This window comes from Pan paniscus, chromosome 8 (assembly GCF_029289425.2).
Source record: "Pan paniscus chromosome 8, NHGRI_mPanPan1-v2.0_pri, whole genome shotgun sequence".
NCBI lineage: Eukaryota > Metazoa > Chordata > Mammalia > Primates > Hominidae > Pan > Pan paniscus.
In genome coordinates this window covers 79,336,432-79,360,572 of record NC_073257.2, presented here as the reverse complement: position 1 = coordinate 79,360,572, position 24,141 = coordinate 79,336,432, and the positions used below count along the sequence as shown (strand labels likewise).

The following is a 24,141-nucleotide window of genomic DNA, read 5'->3' as shown; positions in this document are numbered from 1 at the left end:
TCAATTGCTTTTTCCTGTCTGCAAAGAAAAGGGGCAAAGTATTCTTACCATACTTTTGCTTGGTATTCGTAGTAGTTAACTAGTGTTTTATAATATCCTGATAAGAAAAGTCTGGAGTGGTGTTCAATGATGGGATTTTTCTTGATGGCATTATGTATTGTTAAATTTAAAGGATATAGTTTATGCTGTTTATAGCACATCCCACTGCATAAGGTCAATATCTACTTGAAAAATAGTCTAGTTATGTAGATGATACTATTCTTTCAACATTAATTTCATTCTGAATGTTGTTTTGCATCCCATTTGCCAAAGCTATGTGAATATTGTAAAGTTCAGGAAGGGACATGCTGAACACCTGCACTTTATAAAAATACAAAAACCTTCACGTCTGTAATCCCAGCACTTTGGGAGGCCGAGGCGGGTGGAATATGAGGTCAGGAGATTGAGACCATCCTGGCTAACACGGTGAAACCCTGTCTCTACTAAAAATACAAAAAATTAGCCAGGCGTGGTGGCATGCGCCTGTAGTCCCAGCTACTTGGGAGGCTCAGGAAGAAGAATCGCTTGAACTCGGGAGGCGGAGGTTGCAGAGAGCCAAGAATGCGCCACTGCATTCCAGCCTGGGCAACAGAGCGAGACTCCATCTGGAAAAACAACAACAACAACAAAAAGAAAAAACAAAAAAAACTTGTAGCCATTTAAAATTTTCTATAGTGATGAAAGCTGGATTTTTATTTGGCAAAGTTGTCAGGTACCTCCACAGTTATCCCTTTATCACTTAAATGTTCTCTTGAATCATGAAACACAGAAGTGTATTGGTTTTATTACTTGCAGTGTGAATGACACAAGAGCGTTTAGCAAACTGTTTCTTTACTTTCACTTTCTTTTTTTGTCACTTTCTCTCTTTTCCCAATTCCTCCTCTTCTATCCTGTCAGTCCCCTTCTCAACTCTCCTTCCATCCCCTTTTCTCTTTCCCTTCCCCCTTTACCTTATTTTTTTTACATCTCCCTCCTCTTTCTCTCCTTCCTTTCTCCTCCTCCATCTCCCCCTCCTCCTTATATTGCACATGTTCTTGTTCCTTAATAGGATGAAAAATGTAAATCATATTGATAAAGCACCAAGGGAAAAAATAAGGCTCTTTGGTAAAAACTTTAAAGACTATAAATATCAAAGCATAGCAGAAGGAATGATCTTGGTTTAACATTTTTCTGACCAACTTTTGAGTATGTCATTACATAACTAGCAAAGCAAAAAGATCCAAACAGTGTAAAATGCACGAACAGTTGATTTTTTCTACAGGTCTTCTCAATTTGGAAAGGATATTAAGCCAGGGACTGACATTTTCAGTCTTGCATCAACACCCTATGAGAACAGCACCAGCAACATCCTTCATTAATAAAAAGAGAAGGATATAAAACAGAGCAGAATGAATTAAACTGTGAAATAGATGAATGTTGCCTTTGATTGTCCTTTCCATTTTCCTTCTCAGAATTCTTTTTTCTCAGAGTATCTTTTCCCTCTCTTCCCACTGATGCTCAGTATCTCTATATCCTAGCCACATAAGACTTGCTTCTTGTCCTTCCACACTGTGACTCATATTCTCTGGAGCTGCCTCTTTTTTAGTCTAACTCATTCTCAACTAGTTGTTAGGGAAAAGGACCTGATAAAGTAAGACCTTAGTGACTGGCAACAGCTTAAACTTTTATCCTCCACCAGTGCTTTCTCCAAAGATACCCACTTGCTTAGGGAAATAGTGCTTTTAATCACAATCAATCAACCATCAACCACCTAGGTACCTAAAGGATATCACAACATATCATGACATAATCTCATATGGAAAATACAGTGAAAATCAACTTTAAGAGCTGTGCTGTTCAATATAGTAGCCACTACTCACATGTGGCTTTTCAATTTAAAATTAAATTAATCATCATAATTAAATAAACTAAAAATTCAGTTTCTTACTTGCACTATCCAAATTTCAGATGTTGAGTAGCTACTGTGTTGACCATTGTAGATACAGAAAATTTTCATCAACATAGATTGCTCTTTTGGGCAGTACTCCAGGGTGTACTTTAGAGTCAATACAGTTTCTTTGCAATTTCTTACCAAGACAATGTAGCTTTATGTAGACTCCAAAATGATGATTTTGTGGCACTTATAGGCTAATACGTCCTAAAGTAAAATTTTAAACACAGTGACTACAGCAATTTTTTTTTCTTAAGCCCTAGTTAACTGGAAAATGACTTAGAAACATTTGAGTTAATTTCTGTTTAACTGGATATTAAACTCCAGGAAAAGAGCAGATTTTTAACTCTTTTCATACCAAGAACATCTTTAGTTGGTTGTAATTTCAAAATGTTCAGAATACCCACAATCCTTAAACAGCAGTGCTCTAGAGAATATGGGGAAGACCTCAGGGACCACATCAAGAACATCTGAAGGATGCTGTTATTGAGAAACTGTCACCACCCAGCAGTCATTTTCACACTCATCATTATTAAGGAATTCTACAGCAGATATGACTTTGAGAATTTTACAGTTGCAAGGTAAGACTGCACCATATCAGCTACTTTTTTTTAATGCTCTACTATGCACAATTCACCCATGAATCCAGGGCTTGTACTTAACCTGCTATTTCTCCCAAAGGACATCATTATAGACAGAAGTGAAAGGTAGAATCAAACAGAAATAGAGCACAATTGGGATTACTTATTTTTTCCACTTGCCCCCTGTGTACCTTTTCTTTTCTTCTTTGTCGATGAATTGTTTTCTGGGAGAACTCCACAGGAATAACAATTGACATAAAACTCGGAAATGACAGGAACTATTCAAACGTTTGTTTAAATTTTGCAGATTTGTAGTCATTTAGGCTTGGAATCATAAGCCTCATGGACATAGAAGGTGGGACACACATGATGTTACTGAGAAATTAAGATTTAATATACTTAAAAATATTGGGGCATATACTTTAGTTTTAATGACAATCTTATTGTGTATAAAAATCATCTGTATTTTCTCTAAGTTCAATATAGACAGAATAAGTTAATCACCATTGCGTCTATATTTTTAGGATTTTTTACACATTTTAAATACAGACCATGTAAAACACAAACATGTAAACACATATTTCCAAACAGATAATCACACAAGGACTCTTTCATTAATATATATTGCCTCAGTCTATAATATTATGGTAAGATTAATTCAATATAATATTCAATATCCCAACAAAATCAACAGATTCCTGGAGGTGCTTATGTTACTATTCTTTTATACAGAGATTGTGAAAATAGGAGAATCCTTCAAAGTTTATCATATTATTGATATAAAAAGATAAAAAACTGAAAGAATTCATGATGTGTGGTGCTGTGCATAGGCTGGTTTGCTTAACTGACAGAAATATGCCTAGGAGAAGACGTTAGTACCTTAGGTGAAATGAGTGAAATCAGATGAGTGAAATTTTTATCACTGTTCTGGTTTAACCATCATTACAGTATTAGGGCCATTTAAATGATCTATGTTCATTACTTACAAGATTTTTAAAGGAGTCTGTATGTATTATATTTAATTGATAAGTATATTGAGTATCTCTAAAATATTTTCTTTTTTTCTGTTGTGCTAATTGATACACAACAAAGTGCAAGTTATGTACTCTTTGACTTACTATAGCTAAGTATGTATTTAGATTTGTATGTGTAGATTACACTAATGTACCAAAGTACTATAAATAATTTGTATTGATCATCTTGCTAATTTAGTTTATTGTTCACATTTTGCCTTCTTAAAATTTTTTTTATATCTAAAGCTTCTATTTTTAGATTAAGTGGAAATGCATTAAAACAAGAAATATACTAGACAAAAGGGAGTCTATGAGCTCTCTCAATAGCATTTTCTATTGGTAATCATAAGGAAAAATTTCATTCCATTTTTATCACTCATTCTGAAGATTGATAATATAGTTGCTTGAGAAACATTACTTATGCTGTGTGCTTATTATTTCTGCTGCTCTCAACGTGAAGCATAGCATGTGTTTTTGTGAAGAATGTTGGTACTTGATTATAATTGTAGCTGCATCTCATTTGATAGGCAATTTCCCTTTGGAGAATAGGTGTAAGATTTTTAGTATTTTCAGTGTAAATCAGGTCAATCCCATCAGAGAATATAGAGTATGTGAATGATGAATAGCATTTATTCCATCATGTTATTAAAATACAGAAAACTTTTTCCAACCAAAATATTGATTTTGTGCTTCAGCTTGTTTAAGACTGTGTATAAGTTCTACATGTCCTGGTAAGGCATGGTCACAGCCTTGTTCAGAATCTGAAATATATTGGATGATTAATAAATATTGGTGGAACGATACACATCTGTATGGTATATTGGAGTGTTCTGTTTAGGAAAAGCTGCTTCCTTCATATGGGTCTATGGCTTTATTCATCAGGTATAGATGGTAGTGCATTTAAATGCAAAAAATAACATTAGCAAGGAGACCACTGAGGTGGAGCCTACCCGCCCCCCGCCCCCGATATTAAAACATGTTATAAAGCTACATTAAGTAAAGTCCTGTATGGTAGGTGTAGATTTTATTTTCCTCATTCTACCAGGGATGGAATAAAGGCTTCAGCAGCTTAAACCACTTTCCCCATGTGAGTAGGGGGCCAAAATTCATGTTCAGTTTTTCTGACTCCAGAGCTCCACTGAAAAAGAGAGCCCTGGTATTTTAGATCATATGTCTTTATTTTCTTCTAATTTTTTTAAAGATAAGTATCCATATTTATTTCATTAGTAAAAACATTTTCATAATTTACCTTTTGAGTAGCATTATGAATTAATGGCTCCCCAGACTCAATATGTCTAAATAATACTCAATTTATCAGGAATTAAATAGTAGGAGCCCCTTTAAATGGACTGGACTCCTTTGTTCTTTTGCTATCATGCCTGCTAATTTTAAGTGATTTTGGTTAGTGGCCACCAGATATTCCAGACACATTTTGGTTCTTCCCATCCTAAGATATAAAATCAGCAACCTTTCATGGAGTACAGATTCCTTATAGGGAATATTAGTATTAAATAAAAGGCTTTCAGCCTTTCAGTATTAAAGACTAGAAGACTTTTCTGTAATACTAATTTTTTTCTTATTTTTAAGACTTTATTTTAGAGCAGTTTTAGATTCACAGCAAAATTGAGAGAAACATACAGAGATTCCCCTCATTGTGTTCTGATCCCCTGCTCCTACACATGGATGGCCTCCCCATTATCAGTATCCCCCAAATGTTACAATTGATGAACTAAACTGACACGTTGTTATCACCCACAATCCCTAGTTTATATTAGAGTTCACTCTTGGTGTTGTACGTTCTGTGGGCTTGGAAAACTGTATAATAAAATTCATCCACCATTAGTATCATGTAGAGTATTTTTACTGCTTTAAAAATCCTCTGTTCTCTGCCTGTTCCTCCATCCCTCCTTGCTAACTACTGGCAACCACTGACTTCTTACTGTCTCCATAGTTTTTCCCTTTTCAGAATGTCATATACTGTAGTTGGAATTACATAGGATGCAGCATTTTCATATTGGATTCTTTCATGTAGTAATATGCATTTAAGTTTCCTCTATGTCTTTTTGTGGTTTGGTATCTCATTTCTTTTTAGTGCTGAGTAATATTCCATTGTCTGGATGTACCGCAGTTTATCCATTTACCTACTAAAGGACCTCTTGGTTGCGTCCAAGTTTTGGCAATTATGAATAAAGCTGCTATAAACATCCATGTGAAGGTTTTTGTGTGGACATGTTTTTGACTACTTTGGGCAAATACCAAGAAGTGAAATTGCTGGGTTATATTGTAAAGTATGTTTAGTTTGTTTTTCAAACAACCCCATTAAAAAGTGGGCAAAGGACATGAACAGACACATTTCAAAAGAAGGCATACATGTAGCCAACAAACATAGTTTTAAAAAAGCTCAGCATCACTGATCTTAGAGAAATGCAAATCAAAACCACAATGAGATATCTCACACCAGTCAGAATGGCTAGTATTAAAAAGTAAAAAAATAACAGATGTTGGCGAGGTTGTGGAGCAAAGGGAACACTTATACACAGCTAGTGGGAGCCTAAATTAGTTCAACCATTGTGGAAAGTAGTGTGTCAATTCCTCAATACCTAAAAACAGAAATTCATTTTGACCCAAAGGAATATAAATTGTTCTGTCATAAAGACACATGCACACATATGTTCATTGTGGCACTATTCACAATAGCAAAGACATAGAATCAAACTAAATGCCCACCAATGATAGGTTGGATAAAGAAAATCTCATACATATATATCATGGAATACTATGCCGCCATAAAAAGAGTGAGATTATGTCCTTTGCAGGAACATGGATGGAGCTGGAGGCCATTATTCTAAGCAAACTGAAGCAGTAACAGAAAACCAAATACTGCATTCTCTCATTTATAAGTGGGAGCTAAATGATGAGAACACATAAAGGGAAACAACAGGCACTGGTGCCTAATAGAGGGTGGAGGGTGGGAGGAGGGAGAGGTTCAGGAAAATAATGAATGGGTACTAGGCTTAATACCTGGTGACAAAATAATCTGTAAAACAAACCCTCATGACACAAGTTTACCTATATAACAAACCTTCACACGTACTCCGACTTAAAAGGTTTAGGAAAATTATGTTTAGTTTTTAAAATTTGAATTAAAACAATTTTAAATATTCAATTGACAAAGAATGTATATATTAAAGGTATACAATGTGATGATTTGATATACATGTGCATTGTGTAATGATTACCCCAATCATATTAATTAACATACCAATTACCATCTATTGTTGTACATTAGATCCCCAGAACTTGTTTATCTTATAACTGAAAGTTTGCCCCCACTGGTCAACATCTCCCCATTTCCCACACCCTCTCATCCTTGGCAACTGCTGCTTCACTCTCTATTTATGATTTATGTAAAATCAAAACAGTTTGATTTTACATATAAGTGGTATCATATTGTGTTTGTCTTTCTGTGTTTGGCTTATTTCACTTAGCAAAATGCCCTCCAGGTTCATCCACAAATGGCAAGATTTCCTTCATTTCTTATAGCTGAATACTATTCTATTGTAAGTGGTTGTATATATACATATATATGACCATTTCTTTATTCATTCATTCATCTGCAGATGCTTAGGTAGTTGCCATGTTTTGGCTATTGTGATAATGATGGAATGAATGTGGGAGTGCAGATGTCTTTTCAAGCTACTTAATTCCTTCAGATATAAATTCAGAAGTGGAATTGCTAGATCTTATGGTAGTTGTATTTTTAATTTTTGAGGAATCTCCCCACTTTTTTTCATAATGACTGTATCAATTTACATTCCCACCGGCAGTGTGCAAAAGTTCCCTTTTCTCCACATCGTCTCAAATATTATCTCTTGTCTTTTTAATAATGTCCATCCTAACAGGTGTGAGGTAATATCTCACTGTGGTTTTGAGTTGCATTTCCCTTGATGATCAGTGCTATTGAAGATCTTTTAATGCACTACTGGCCTTTTGTATGTTTTCTTTTTCAGAAATGTATATTCAGCACCTTTACTTATTTTTAATTGGATTATTATTATTATTATTATTATTATATTGTTATTGAGTGGTATGACTTCTTACTGTATTTTAGATATTAACTCCTTATTTAATACATGGTCTACAAATATTTTCTCTCATTCTTTCTGTGTGTTGCCTTTTCATTTTGTTGGTTGTTTGCTTTGCTTTGCAGAAGATTTTTTGCAGAAGAAGAAGATTTTTATAAGTAGTCCCACTTAAATCTTTTTGCTTTTGTTGCATGTGCTTTTGGTGTCATCTAAAAAGACATTGTCAAGACCAATGTCAAGAATCTTTTACCCTATGTTTTCTTCTAGGAGTTTTACAGTTTCAGGCATTACAGTTATGTCTTTTATCCATTTCAAGTTAATTTTTGTGAGTGGTGTAGATAAGGGTCAAATTTTATTTTATTTTTGTTTGTAAATATTCAGTTTTCCCAGCACCATTTATTGAAGAGACTATTCTTTCCCCATTGTGCTTTTACAGAATATTAGTTGACTGTATATGTGTGGGTTTATTCCTGGGCTCTTAATTCTATTCAAATGGTGTTTGTGTATGTTTTTATGCTAGTACTATACTGTTTTGATTGCTATAGCTTTGTAATGTACTTTGAAATCAGGAAGTGTGATCCCTCCAGTTTTGTTCTTAAGATTGCTTTGGCTATTTGTGGTCTTTTGTGGTTTTATATGAATGTTAGGATTGTTTTTTCTATTTCTTTGAAGAATACTGTTAGAATTTTGACATAGATTGTTTTGACTCTATAGATCACTTTGGGTAATATAGACATTTAACAGTACTAATTATTTTAATCCATGAACATCAGGGTACTTTTTCATTTGTTTGTGTCTTCAATTTTTTTCATCAATGCCTTGTAATTTTTAATGTAACCACAGATCTTTCAAATCTGTGGTTAAATTTGTTTCTAAGTGGTTTATATTTTTGATGCTAATATACATTGCATTGTTTTCTTTCTTTTTCAGATAGTTTGTTGTTAGCATACAGAAATGCAACTGATTTTTGTACTTTGGTTTTGTATCCTGCAACTTTATTGGATTTGTTTACTAGTTATAATAGGTTTTTGGTTGAGTCTTTGGGTTTTCTATACATAATATTATATAATCTGCAAACAGAGAAAATTTTACTTCTTTTTTTCCTGATTTGTATGCCTTTTATTTCTTTTTCTTGCTTAATTGCTCTGGCTGGGACTTCCAGGAATATATTAAGTGGAAATGGTGAGAGTGGGACAATATGTTTAATTTTGTAAGAAACTGCCAAACTGTTTTTCAAAGTGGCTTTATCACTTTGCATTCCTATCAGCAGTGAATGAGAGTTTTTATTACTCCACATTCTTGCCAGCATTTGGTGTTGTCAGTGTCCTGGAATTTGGCCATTCTAATAGATGTGTAGTGGTATCTCATTACTGTTTTACTTTGCATCTCCCTTATGACTTATGCTTATTTTCATATGCTTATTTTCTATCTGTATATATGTTTAAGTGAATTATCTGTTAAGGTCATTGGCCTATTTTTAAAAATGAGGCTATTTATTTATAGTTGAGTTTTAAGAATCCTTCATATGTTTTGGATAATATCGTTAATCGGATATGCCTTTTACAAATATTTTCTCCCAGTCTGTGTCTTGTTTTTTCACTCTCTTGATGTCTTTATTTTTTAAAAGACATATATTAACCAAACATATTTGTAATAGTTTAAACAGTGTAAACCCAACATAATAAAATTGAAATTCTTGCAACTGATTAATTTAAAAATAATATTATATTCATTCTGGTAAACAAAGAAAGCATTTTGTCTATTTGATTCCAAAATAATTAGTTGATTAATACTTGAATCTAAAAGAGTAATAAACGTTTGGTCCATAATTATCTTTTTTAAAATTTAAGAATTTGAATTTTTAATTACTTTGTATTTTTATAAGTAATATGAAATGAAGCCTAGTTATTAAAAAATTAAAACTTTACTACCGCAGTTTGGGTTCTTGTCTCATCCTCCCCCCAAAATAGTAATTGCTGTGGTATTGGTATGTTTCCTTTAGGCCTTTTCCTAGGCTCTCATATACACATATGCACTCAGAGAAAATACAAAGTGTTGTTGTGTGCTCGTTTTAAAAATATATATGATATCATTATATATATCATCCTGCCACTTTTGCTTTTTATGTTATCATATATTCTGGCAAATTTTCAAGCTATTATATATAGATTCATCCCACATTGTTCACTCAAATACATGTAGAGCTATGATCTCAGTCTTCTCAAAATGTAGCAATTATTTCTGTTTCTAGAGGGCATAGAGTTTTCTTTCACTGTAAGTCATATTGATTAAAATAATCCTTATAAGTTATTTTCTGGAAAATAGCCTTTAGGCTACAACCAAAAAGAAAAATGATCAGCAATGCCTATGTAAACTACATATTCTCCATTAAATGATTTAATATAAGACATTCCCCACATCACTATTTGAATTGGTTCTCATACTTCCATTCTGTGGGTGGTATACAGCTTTTGTATTTTAAAATATTGATATTTGCAATTTATTTTAATTTTAATCATTCCGTCATAGTGTCAGATTTTTCAAAACTCCTATAGATGGATGAAATATATATTCTCCTGGTTTCACAGATCCCTTTCCTACCTTTGATGCAGTTTTTTTGTTTACTCAGATGTAAAGTACCTGTCTTCTCTTTGACTTGTTTTCAAGTTTCAGTCTTTCTGCTTCTAGCTCTATAATTATAATGCTGATGCCTGTTCAGGAAGACTTGATAACATAAAATCTGGATAAGATCACATCCAGACTGTTTTTTAGCAGTTCATTTAAAATTTTTTAAATTAGTGAATAAAAATTATATATATTTGTGGTGTATAACATGATGTTTTGAAATACATACACATTATGCAGTGGCTAAATGAAACTAATTAACATATGCACTACCTCACATACTTATTTTTTTGTGGTAAGAACACTTAATATCTACTCTCAGCAATTTTCAAGTACACAGTACATTATTATTAACTATAGTTACCAAGTTATGCAATAGATTTCTTGTATTTATTCCTCCCATCAAAGTCAAATTTTGAATCTTTTGACCAGCATCTCCTGAATCCTGTCCCTGCCCCCTAGCCCCTGGTAACCACCACTCCACTCTGTGTCTGAGTTAGATTCTTTTGGATTTTACATACAAGTGAGATCATGTGGTATTTGTATTTCTGTGCATGGCTTATTTCACATAACATAATGTCTTCTAGGCTTATCCATCTTGCTGCAAATGACAGAATTTTCTGTTTTTTTTTTTGTTGTTGTTGTTGTTGTTTGTTTGTTTATTTGTTTGACAGGGTCTCGCTCTGTCACCCAGGCTGGAGTGTAGCAGCATGCTCACAGCTCACCACAACCTCGACTTCTTGGGCTCAAGCAATTCTCCCACCTCAGCCTCCCGAGTAGCTGGAACTACAGGCATGCGCCACCACGCCTGGCTAATTTTTGTATGTTTTGTAGAGATGAGATTTTGCCATGTTGCCCAGGCTGGTCTTGAACTCCTGGACTCAAACCAGCCACCAGCCACCCACCTCAGCCTCCCAAAATGCTGTAATTATAGGCATGACTCGTTGCACCCTGCAGATTGTTTTCTTTTTAAAGGCTGAATAGTATTCCATTGCATATATACTACATTTTCTTTATCCATTTGGCCATTGGTAGACATTTAGGGTGATTCCATATCTTGGCTATTATGAATAATGGTGCAGTGAACATGAGAGTACAGATATCTCTTTGATATACTGATTTCATTTCCCTTGGATATATACACAGTAGTGGGATTGCTGATTATATGATAGTTCTATTTTCAATTTTTTAAGGAACCTCCAGCTGTTTTTCATGATAGCTGTATCAATTTATATTTCTACCAGCAGCATACAAGGATTCCCCTTTTCTCTACATCTTTGTCATCAAGATTACCTATAGCTTTCAATTCCATGTTCTATGGATCTAAATCCCTCCCTAAGAATTCTGTGAATGACTGGTTTGCCAGGCTCAAATGATCCTCCTACCTCAGCCTCCCAAGTAGCTGGGAATACAGGGATGTGCCACCTTGCCCAGCTAATTTTTATATTTTTTGTAGAGACGGGTTTCACTATGTTGCCCAGGCTGATGTTGAACTCCTGGGCTCAAGCAATTGGCCCATCTGTGCCTCCCAAAGTGCTGGGATTACAGGCGTGAGCCACTGTGCCTAGCCCTACTTTGCCTTTAACCATTTTGATTCTGCATTTAATTGTCCAGACTTACGTCTGGTCAATCTGTGCTTAACTAACTACTCTTTTTATTTATACAACACATCCACATTGTAGTTAGGTATTTTTGTGACTTTTTTGGTTAATAGTGTTAAGTTCTGAGATGTGAGCCCTGTGAGGAGGGCAGGGATGCTCACCATTCTATTACCAATTCCTAGCACAGTACCTGGCACAGAGTAGGCTCTTTAAGAGACTCAGAATGTAAGGAAGGAAAAGTTGAAGAGTACTTGGGGTTTGTGATGAGGAGAAGATAGCCTTGAAAATAAAGGGGAACACTGGGCACAGTGGCTTACACCTATAATTCCAGCACTGTGGGAGGTCAAGGCAGGTGGATTGCCTGAACTCAGGAGTTTGAGACCAGCGTGGGCAACATGGTGAAACCCCATCTCTACAAAAATTACAAAAACTAGCTGGGTGGGGTGGCACACACCTGTGATTCCAGTTACTGCGGAGGCTGAGTTGGGAAGATCACCTGAGTTGGGGAGGTCAAGGCTGCAGTGAGCCATCATTGCACAACTGCACTCCAGCCTGGGTGACGGAGTGAGACATTCCTCAAATTTTTTTCAAAAAAGAAAGAAACAAAGGGGAGATAAGAGAGAGAGAAAGAAAGAGAGATAAAGAGAGAGAAAGAAAATGATGAGAGAGAAAGACTATGTCTTCCTTGAAGACAAGGAGGAGAAGAAATGAGTGGAAAAACATAATGAGACTCAGGTGAATGAAGAAGTTTGCCAGGTGGTCTCATCTCAGTTTCCCCAGAGTGGTAGAAAGTGTATGGATTTGGTACTTATATAAAATTGGATTTGAATCCTATATCTTCTCTTTTAAGGGGATTATTAGACAACTTACTTAATCTTGCTCACTCTCAGTTTTCACATGTATAAATTAATGATGATAATACCCCACGAAATGGTTGATAATGATTAAATAAGATAACAAAAGCAGCATTGCATGGTAGTTATAGCATGGAACTGGAAGTAGACAGATTTGGACAGACTCTTCCCTCTGCTACTTACTAGCTGAGTGATCTTGGGTAAGTTACTTAAAGTCTTTAATTTTGAAAAGAAGTGGTAGGAAGAAAAATAAGGAATAAATTTATTAGTCAAATAAATTATAAGCTCTCCAGAGAGAGATAAAAATATAGAGGATGATATCAATACAAATATATTTGTTCATAGCTATGCACCAGGATTCAAACCCAGGCTATCTGCTTCTAAGACCTGGGTTCTAAATTTCTAGCTATACTTACTCTTTTAAACAAAATAATATAATAGAAGAATATGGAGTTGGGACTCTTAATTATATTTAAAAAATAATGTTCTGTCAGCAATCAAAGTATTAAGGAGGTAAGTATACATTGAGTGGAACCTTAAAAAAGGAAAAATATTTTCTATTTCAATGGAGTGGCATCCTGAAAAAACAATATCCTATTGATTGTCTTTCATGGGATTAATGCCATGAAACACACTGAAATGCTGTTTTAACATAGCTATTGTGCATCAGAAGAGGTAAAAACTTATTTCAGTTGGTCTTAAACAAATCCAGTGCCATTTCACAGGACATTTGATTTACTTTAAAAAATTCTTGCCTTTTTATTGATTCAGTGGCAAGGTTAGTGAAAACTTTAGTAGGTTGGAATAGTGGGACAGTTGTTTCAGGCAAAATCAAGAGCCCTGCCTATAGGTGTCAGATGTCAGAACAGACAACGGTTTGAGTTCAGATGAGCTTGAAGAATCGGAAGTCTTAAAAGTCAAGCATGTAAAATTCCAAATGCTGAGATAGTTTGAGGAATGAACCTGTAGAGCAGAAGCTAGAGTGAACTTAATTCTACAATATAGGCTATTTACTAACATGAAATCACAGCTAGAACATGGCAAAAAAGCCAGAACTGCCAAAATCACGGCAGTTTTTTCTTGCAGTACTTACAACAAACAGATTTGAAATGTAATCAGTTTTTTCCTATTGTCACAATGCTGGAGACATATTCACTGTTTCTATCACATCTTCTAATTACATTAGAGCAATTAAAGAGCAATTCTATTGCCTGCATAGTCTTTTCTTAATGATGCCACACTGGAAGTACATTTCCAAGAAGGTTTTAAATGGTTTAATTTTTTTTTTTTTTTTTTTTTTGTGAGACGGAGTCTTGCTCTGTAGCCTAGGCTGGAGTACACTGGCGTGATCTCGGCTCACTGCAACTTCTGCCTCCTGGGTCCCGGTTCAAGCAATTCTCCTGCCTCAACCTCCCAAGTAGCTGGGATTACAGACACATGCCACCATGCCTAGCTAATTTTTGTATTTTTAGTAGAGACAGTGTTTCACCATGTTGGCCAGGCTGGTCTTGAACTCCTAACCTTGTGATCCGCCCACCTCAACCTCCCAAAATGCTGGGATTACAGGTGTGAGCCACTGCACCTGGCCTAAATGGTTTAATTTTTGTTATGAAACATTGTAGTGGAAAGTTTGTACTAAATGAGTGGGCCAAAGAAAGATGTGGTAAAAGTGGCAAATGAAATAAGGAGGAAGACTTAGATGAATGAAGCCTTAACTGATGGCCAGCCCCATTGTAGGGATTATGGTTTCATCAAAAATAATATCTACTGGGTAAAGAAAAAGAAATGTTAAATTTGCTTTTTGTAAAGTTAATTTCCTTTCATGTTTTTAAAAATTTTTTTGCCCATGTAAGACAGAAAAATGGAGAGACTCAATAGAGGCATAGAAAAAAAGGAAAAAAAGGCCGGCCGTGATGGCTCACACCTGTAATCCCAGCACTTTGGGAGGCCGAGGCAGGCGGATCATGTGGTCAAGAGATCGAGACCATCCTGGCCAACATGGTGAAACCCTCTCTCTACTAAAAATATAAAAATTAGCTGGATGTGGTGACGTGCACCTGTAGTCCCAGCTACTTGGGAGGCTGAGGCAAGAGAGTCGCTTGAATTTGGGGGTAGAGGTTGCAGTGAGCCGAGATCGTGCCACTGCACTCAAGCCTGGCAACAGAGTGAGACTCCATCTAAAAAACAAAAAAAGAAAAGAAAAAAAGAAAAATAGGAAGAAAACAGTCAGGAAAGGAAGAATTCTCCTGCATGCTTTTAAGATATTTAACCAATTTTATATCAGATCTATATTCTAGTTTACATTTTACATTATATAAGGGGCCTTCAAAAAGTTCATGAAGAATGTGTATTATAAAAAAACTATGCATGAATTTCAACATTTTTTCCACCAAAATAAACTCATACTAACTTGTTGTAACATGTCAGAATGGGATTTATTTTGAGGCACTGAGAAAGATAAAACATCAGTTTGAAGAACCTCTATCAGCAATGTGAATTCTGATAAAAATGAAGCAAGAACAAACATCAAATATATGGTGAAGACTGGGCAAAAGAATGGTAAAATCATTGATGCTTTATAAAAGGTTTATAGGGACAATGCCTCAAAGAAATCAGCAGTTTACAAGTGGGTAACTCATTTTAGTAAGGGATGAGATGATGTCAAAGATGAAGCTCAAGGTGGCAGAACATCCACATCAATTTGTGGGAAAAAAATTAATCTTGTTCATGTCTTAATTGAAAAGGACTGACAATTAACAGCACAAACAATAGCCAACACCATAGACATCTCAATTGCTTCAGCTTATACAGTTCTGACTAAAATATTAAAGTTGAGCCAACTTTCTACTTGATGAGTGTCAAAAATGTTGCTCCGGGAGAAGCTGCAGATAAGAGCAGAGCTTTCAATAGAAATTTTTTAAACAATTGATATCAAGATCCTGAAGCATTTCTCCAAAGAAATGTAAAAGGAGATGGAACATGGCTTTACCAGTACGATCCCTAAGGCACAGCACAGTCAAAGCAATGGCTACCAAGAGTTGGAAGTAATCGAGTCGAAGCAAAATTGGACCAGTCAAGAGCAAAGGTCATGGTAATAGTGTTTGGGATTCTCAAGACATTTTGTCTTGATTTGGCTCCTTCTGACTCCTTTTTGTTTCCTAATCTTAAAAAAATTGTAAAGGGCACCTATTTTTCTTCAGTTAATAATGTAAAAAAGACTGCATTGACATAGTTGAATTCCCAGAACCTTCAGTTCTTTAGAGGTAGACTAAATAGCTGGTATCATCACTTGCATAAATTTCTTGAACTTGATGGAGCTTATGTTGAGAAATAAAGTTTACATTTTTTATTTTTATATTTTAACTCCACTTTTTATGTGAACTTTTTGGAGTCCCCTCACATTTTATTTTTTATTTATTTATTTTTTAATTATACTTTAAGTTTTAGGGTATATGTGTACAACATGCAGGTTAGTTACATATGTATACATGTGCCATGCTGGTGTGCTGCACCCATTAACTCGTCATTTAACATTAGGTATATCTCCTAATGCTATCCCTCCCCCCTCCTCCCACCCCACAACAGGCCCCAGTGTGTGATGTTCCCTTTCCTATGTCCATGTGTTCTCATTGTTCAATTCCCACCTATGAGTGAGAGCATGCGGTGTTTGGTTTTTTGTCCTTGCGATAGTTTGCTGACAATGGTGGTTTCCAGCTTCATCCATGTCCCTACAAAGGACATGAACTCATCATTTTTTATGGCTGCATAGTATTCCATGCTGTATATGTGCCACATTTTCTTAATCCAGCCTACAATTGTTGGACATTTGGGTTGGTTCCACGTCTTTGCTATTGTGAATAGTGCCACAATAAACATACGTGTGCATGTGTTTTTATAGCAGCATGTTTTATAATCCTTTGGGTATATACCCAGTAATGGGATGGCTGGGTCAAATGGTATTTCTAGTTCTAGATACCTGAGGAATCGCCACACTGACTTCCATGATGGTTGAACTAGTTTACAGTTCCACCAACACTGTAAAAGTGTTCCTGTTTCTCCATATCCTCTCCAGCACCTGTTGTTTCTTGACTTTTTAATGATCGCCATTCTAACTGGTGTGAGATGGCATCTCATTGTGGTTTTGATTTGCATTTCTCTGATGGCCAGTGATGATGAGCATTTTTTCATGTGTCTGTTGGCTGCATAAATGTCTTCTTTTGAGAAGTGTCTGTTCATATCCTTTGCCCAGTTGTTGATGGGCTTGTTTGTTTTTTTCTTGTAAATGTGTTTGAGTTCATTGTAGATTCTGGATATTAGCCCTTTGTTAGATGAGTAGATTGCAAAAATTTTCTCCCATTCTGTAGGTTGCCTGTTCACTCTGATGGTAGTTTGTTTTGCCGTGCAGAAGCTCTTTAGTTTAATTAGATCCCATTTGTCAATTTTGACTTTTGTTGCCATTGCTTTTGGTGTTTTAGACATGAAGTCCTTGCCCATGCGTATGTCCTGAATGGTATTGCCTAGGTTTTCTTCTAGGGTTTTTATGGTTTTAGGTCTAACATGTAAGTCTTTAATCCATCTTGAATTAATTTTTGTATAAGGTGTAAGGAAGGGATCCAGTTTCAGCTTTCTACATATGGCTAGCCAGTTTTCCCAGCACCATTTATTAAATAGGGAATCCTTTCCCCATTGCTTGTTTTTGTCAGGTTTGTCAAAGATCAGATGGTTGTAGATTGGCTTTATTTCTGAGGCCTCTGTTCTGTTCCATTGGTCTATATCTCTGTTTTGGTACCAGTACCATGCTGTTTTGGTTACTGTAGCCTTGTGGTGTAGTTTAAAGTCAGGTAGCGTGATGCCTCCAGCTTTGTTCTTTTGGCTTAGGATTGACTTGCTGATGTGGGCTCTTTTTTGGTTCCATATGAACTTTAAAGTAGTTTTTTCCAATTCTGTGAAGAAAGTCATTGGTAGCTTGATGGGGATGGCATTGAATCTATAAATTACCTTGGGCAGTATGGCCATTTTCACGATATTGATTCTTCCTACCCATGAGCATGGAATGTTCTTCCATTTGTTTGTATCCTCTTTTATTTCCTTGAGCAGTGGTTTGTAATTCTCCTTGAAGAGGTCCTTCACATCCCTTGTAAGTTGGATTCCTAGGTATTTTATTCTCTTTGAAGCAATTGTGAATGGGAGTTCACTCATGACTCAGGATTAAGAAACTCACTCAAAACCCCTCACATTTTATAGTAAGGGAACATTACACAGTGCTATTTTTTTTAAAAAAATGTTTTAAAACTATATCTTTTTCTATAACAATTTTTTCTTCCTAGCTTGACTCTACAGTTGTGGCTTTTAAAATTGTATCCTGGCTACTTTCAATCCCCAAATATTTATCAGAATGTAATGTAACACAATGATAAGTATAAGATTTTATATATAAACACACACACATATACTTACTTATTTACATACTTACACACCTCTACCTATATAAAATACATATACATATCTATAATCTTATACATAAGATTATATACTAGGAAGATCTTATAATATCTTCACAGTGTGTTTGTGTGTAGATTCACACTCAGAATTTCACACTCTGAAGATCATTATGTGATTGCATTTCATGTTAAGGGTTCTTCAGAGAGCTTTTATTCTACACTATCTCTTTCTTGAATTCTCACATTATGCCTAATCTTGGAAAGACTTCCTCTCTTGGAGTATTTTAATAAAAGACCCTTAGAGCAGCATATACCTTCCATCTTTTCTTAAGAGGCTGTAGATTATCTCGACTCCTATTACCTGAAGATATGTCTAATGGAAACCTTAAAAATACCGTGTCAGGTTCTAATAGCTGGAAATAGCTGGAAGTTATAATAGATCAACAGGAAGAAGCAGTTTTGTTTTAAATTAAATAATTAAAATTCAGAATTTACTTTGATATGTTAGTGTTAAAGTTAACTAAAGTTTATGATTTAAAGTGAGGCATAATGAAAATAATATTAAATCTGGTATTGAAAGACCTGGATACTTGTCTGAACGTCACTATTTATTTGCTCTATGACCTTGGGTAAGACAGCCTTTCAGCCTCACTCATCATCAGCTGAAATGTGTGGTTATTAATACATTGCTGCCTACTTCCTCATGGTGCTGTCAGGATGAGATACATGAAAATATTGTATAAACAGTGCAGTCTATAAAAGTTACTATTGTAAATAACAGTTAATATGCTCCAGTCAGTGTATTAAGCATTTATATCATTCTTACAACAGTTTTACAACACACACAACATTAATATTCTGCTTTTATAGATCAAGAGGTTGAGGCTCAGCAAGTGTATGACACCTGCATGAGGGAGAAATGTAAGATTTGAATCCAGGTCTGTCTGAGGCTAGAACAAACGCTCATAATTGCATCACTTTCATTATTTATCAGAATAATAATCACTACATAGCATTATGTGTGAACCAGCCGAGGCAGTAAAACACAGTTCTCTTTATTATCACATCTGAATTCTAAATCCAAAAACAAAATAACATTTGTTTTTCATAAAAGTGAAATGCCATGGAGCTCTAACCATACAAATGTGTTCTTCTCTTAGAATTTAATTGTCCTGAATCCACTCACAGTGACTGAGGAGGAAATACGACCATCACTAGAGAAACGCCTTGAAGCCATTATCAGTGGGGCTGCTCTGCTGGCGGATTCTTCATGTACGAGGGACTTACACCGAGAGCGGATTATCGCAGAATGCAACGCCATTCGCCAGGCTCTTCAGGATCTGCTTTCAGAGTACATGAACAATGTAGGTGACTGGTTTGCCTTCCCATCCCTAGCCCCTCTTCCCTTGTACTTTGAATATAGGCTGAGATACTTTCCGTATACAAAATAGGGTAAATTACAAATGAGTATGTGATTTTACATAGGTTGATTTTCTAAGTGAGTTCTGCTTGGTTATTTACAGGGAACAACAACCCTGGGAATTTCTAGGGATGAGATCAGAACCAGAAGGGTATTTACAGGTGATTGTTTTGTTTGTGGAAGTATCTCACTATTAGTTGAAGAAGGGAATCAGGATTGGAGAAAGGAAACTAGAGTTGCACATCAATTTAAGAAATATAAAGAAGATAAAGAGAGGGGCAGATTGCTCAGAATCAAGTTAGTGAATAATGAAAGGCCTTTAGAAGTCAGTATCCAATAACAGTGATATTACAGGGATCATGAGCTATGTTTGAAGGTGTGTAAAGAGCCCATGCAGGTTGTTATGTTTTTTTTTTGTGGTTGTTTTATGGAGATAGACAGGGTCTTGATCTGTTGCCCAGGCTCAAGTGCAGTTGGGCAATCACAGCTAATGGCAGCCTCGAACTCCTGGGCTCATATGATCCTTCTACCTCAGCCTCCCAAGTAGCTTGGACTACAGGTGTGTTACCATGCCCAGCTAATTTTTGTAGTTTTTGTAGAGATGGGGTTTTGCCATAATGCCCAGACTGGTCTCAAACTACTGGGCTCAAGTGACCCTCCCACCTTGGCCTCCCAAAGTGCTGGGATTACAGGCACCCACGCAGTTTTGGCAGCTCTTAATCTTTTTCAAATGTGACAGTGTCTAGTTTTTTTTTTTTTGAAGTTTTAGCTATCAGAAATATTGTAAATGTCTAAATTTAGGGCAAAAATATTTGTTTCAAAGTCCATTTTGTTTCATTGTATTCATACATATATATGAAATATATATCTCTTCATCTATGGAATGTCTATAACTATTGTTCCCCTCAAATCTTGGTAATATTTATAAAGTGAAGAGAAAAATCTTGAATATATTTTCAATTATATATTGATTATGAAGATTCCTTAAATAATAGAGCTAAACAAAATGAAAGTTATAATAGCAATATTTTGTTCATCTGCATTATTATAAATAGAAGAATTCAAGATTCATGTAGGTATGTTTTGAGAATGATTAGTTACAAAGGGTATGACTTTTCAGGTATGAATTTAAGATATTTGAGATTGTTCAATTATGTGAATAATTGAAATGCACTAAAATTATTTGGTGCATTTTGAAGACCCTTCAACACATTTGATGTATCTTCATACTCTTAACATTTGATGACTTTGGTTCCTGACCAGAAATCTCTCACCTGTCGATAAATCAAAGTTGTAAGGTAGATTTCTTTAATAAGAAAATTTTAGTATTGTCATGTCCTGCTAGAATGCCTAAAGCTAGAATCTCCCCATTTTTAGCATATAATATATTCTTAAAGATTTTTCAAGGTAATTCATCAGTCATAAAAAACTTAGAAGATAATATTGTATTGAAATGCCTTCTTTCATGATCTGCAAACTGTTACGATTATTATTTTCATCTTTACAGATAAAATATAGTAAAGTTATATATACATTTATTTTTCCTAGAAATTATAAAATTGTAAGTTCAATTTATCTAAAATAGAAAGTTATTTTGTTCTTTATAGGTACAAATTCAGATATATATACATGTGCACACTTACCCACATACGTAGGTAAGGTTGGCCACGTAATTTGTGGGGCCTAGTACAAAATGAAAATGTGAGGCTTCTTGTTCAAAAAGCAGGAGAAAGGAACCGTAGCTTTCTTACACAGTCTCTCGTGACCTATGAAAGGTTATTTTTATTTGCTATTTAATGTTAGATTTCTAGAGTATAGAGGTACTTATAAAGTGACTATATAAAGAGGTACTTATAAAGTGACTATATGTCTCGTGACATATAGGTCACGAGAGACTACGACCTATGAAAGGTTATTTTTATTTGCTATTTAATGTTAGATTTCTAGAGTATAGAGGTACTTATAAAGTGACTGCAGACCCTCACAGGCATCTGTGGCTCCACCAAATGACCCTGACCCACCCCAGGGTGTGCCAAGGCCCCCACAAGGAATAAAGGGTGGCAGTAATCACTGGGTGGGAGAACAGGTGGCTGAGGACCTATCCCAGGAAGTCACTCGGAGGCAGGACTGCATATGAGCCAAGACATGTGCTTCATTGCTGCATTGGACTACACAGATTCACAGGTAAAATTGTTAAAAATTTCAAGACTGTGGTAGCAGAGCATGAAAACCCAAGCCTGGGACCCCTGTCTAAAATTGGGATCCTATGTGCAGTAGCAGGTCCCTGAAGCTGGCCTTGTGTATAATAAACACATATCACATCAAAATAATGGTGATTTTATGGTTTTCTTAAACTGAGCAAATTGGACTGAACGAATGAATATTGTAATTAAGTGTAATTAAGTAGCAGGAACCAACCTGGAAAACTGTGGAGTGTATTATTGTATCTCATCCCCAGGTTTACTGTCACTCCAGGTTTCTATCACAAATAATGCTTCTTTATAGCTGTTGCATCAGTTTTAATGAAAGGGAATGCATTTTTCTGGAACTAGCTGAACTCAAACCTTGCTCACCGTTTGCTCAAAGACTTGGGATGGCTCTAATACTTAAGTCCTCATCTTTCTATTTTAAAGAATACTGTGTCTCCTTTGGTGGACCCAGTTGTTTTTCAGATCAGTCAGTAGCTTTTGTAATTGAGCTGTGCTGATGGAGCAAATGCTTGATGATAAGCATGAAAACTGAAAGTGATTAATTCATCAAAACCTGTGAGTCTTTTACGTGAAGGGGACTTCAGAGATCGGCTTAAATTTTGCAAACCTGTTGCGTCCAGCCAGAGAAGTTCCGCAATGAGAAATGAATGCAGCTTATGTTTGTCTCAGGCTCAGTCCACACAACCATATGACTCCTCTGAGTCTAAATAAATTCAATTCCTTAAACAGATCAGCAAGTCTTGATCATTTTTTAAAATGGAATCTCAACGTTCAATAAGTTCAATGTCTTGTCACATTAAGAAGAAATTAGCAAGAAATGAGATGAGATGGGTCTATAACGGACAAAACAGACAACCACTTAACACTATTGATTATGTATGTTTGCCCTAATATATACTGTCCTGTTAAATTTATATGAGTGGATACATATGTATATATGTTTGGTTAGTTTTCTATTGCTGCTGTAACAAATTACCACACACTTAGTGTCTTAAACCACACAAATTTCTATCTTTCAGCTCTGTAATCAAAAGTCTGACCTGGGCCTCACTGGAGTAAAAATCAAATTGTTGGAGGAATGCATTATTTTCTGGAGTCTCTAGGGAAGAGTCCATTATTTTTGCCTTTTCCAGTTTCTAGAGGTCACCTTCATTCCTTGGCTCATGGCCCTCTGCCTCCATCTTCTAAGCCAGCAACGTCATGTTTCTCTGACCCTGCTTCCAACCTCACATCTCTTTCTCTGACCACACCTTGGAAAGATTCTCTTCTTTTTAGGACTCATGTGATTAGTGGGAGCCACCCAGATTATCCAGGATAGTCCCCCCATCTGAAGGCCCTTAACCTTAATTACATCTGCAAAATCCCTCTTGCCATGTCAGATAACATATTCACAGGTTCTGGGAATTTGAATGTGGACATCTCTGGGAGACTCACAACATTATATCAATACTAGTCTTCCCTAGTCTCTTTGGTGGAATCATTATCAATCCTTTCATTTCGAATCCATTATAGACAGCATCCCTCATACACTTTAAGCTCTGTGCAGGCAGATCACATGTCTGTTTTGTTTAGTTTTATCCCAAGCCTCAGGCACAATGCATAGAATTTAGAAAAAGCTGAATTGTATTTTTGGATGAAAGAGTGAATGAAATGATTGCATGTTGTATATGCCATGTAATGGAGAAACAGCCTCTCTGACATTAACTGAAATGAGTTTCAAGCATCTACTACATTTATACAATGGACTGCCTGTTATAAAAGGTCTTATTTTGCAAAGCGTTAAATCTCTTCTGGAAATCAATGTAAATATCCAGAAATAAATTCTTTTTTATCTTAATCTCTGCATTTGGATCCACATCCAGCCCTATTCTAGAACAGGATTTTTATTCATTAAAAATACACTCCAGGAAACATTTAGGATCAGAAAAAATATAGCTTTTGTCTTTTAAAACTTAGGGATATATATATTTCTAAGATATTTCTGCTGATTTTGTTATATCTCTATGACTGGTTAGACCTAGTTCTTCTTCTCTGATGTATAACATAACTAAGGAATTTTTTCATAAATGGGGCAGAGCAACGAGGCCCTGTGAAAAAGGAATGATCTTCAGGAAATCAATTATTTTTACATGGTGATCTTTCTGTAATTGGTGAAAATAGAATTGTAGGTAGGCAGCCATCATGTTTGAGTTCTAAGATAACACCAAGCATGGATATTTTTCTGGGACTGGGTTGAAATCATATTGTTGTAGTTGGGTTGGATGTGTTAGATAGGTGACATATAATTATTAGTAAAGTTAATATTCAGGTGATACATGACTATAGGGGATTATTAGAACTGA

The 24,141-nt window shown here is 35.5% G+C and overlaps 1 protein-coding gene across 5 annotated transcripts in view; it reads left to right on the top strand.

Annotated features, from left to right (window-relative positions):
* Window positions 1-24,141, top strand: part of CTNNA3 (catenin alpha 3) — a 1,760,513-nt gene that overhangs the window by 466,922 nt on the left and 1,269,450 nt on the right. For all 5 annotated transcript variants that reach the window (XM_034930662.2, XM_008955790.3, XM_034930660.3 and 2 more), the window contains one exon: window positions 19,330-19,533. In XM_034930662.2, coding sequence (XP_034786553.1) covers window positions 19,330-19,533 — 204 coding nt within the window. The remainder of the gene's footprint in view (window positions 1-19,329; window positions 19,534-24,141) is intronic.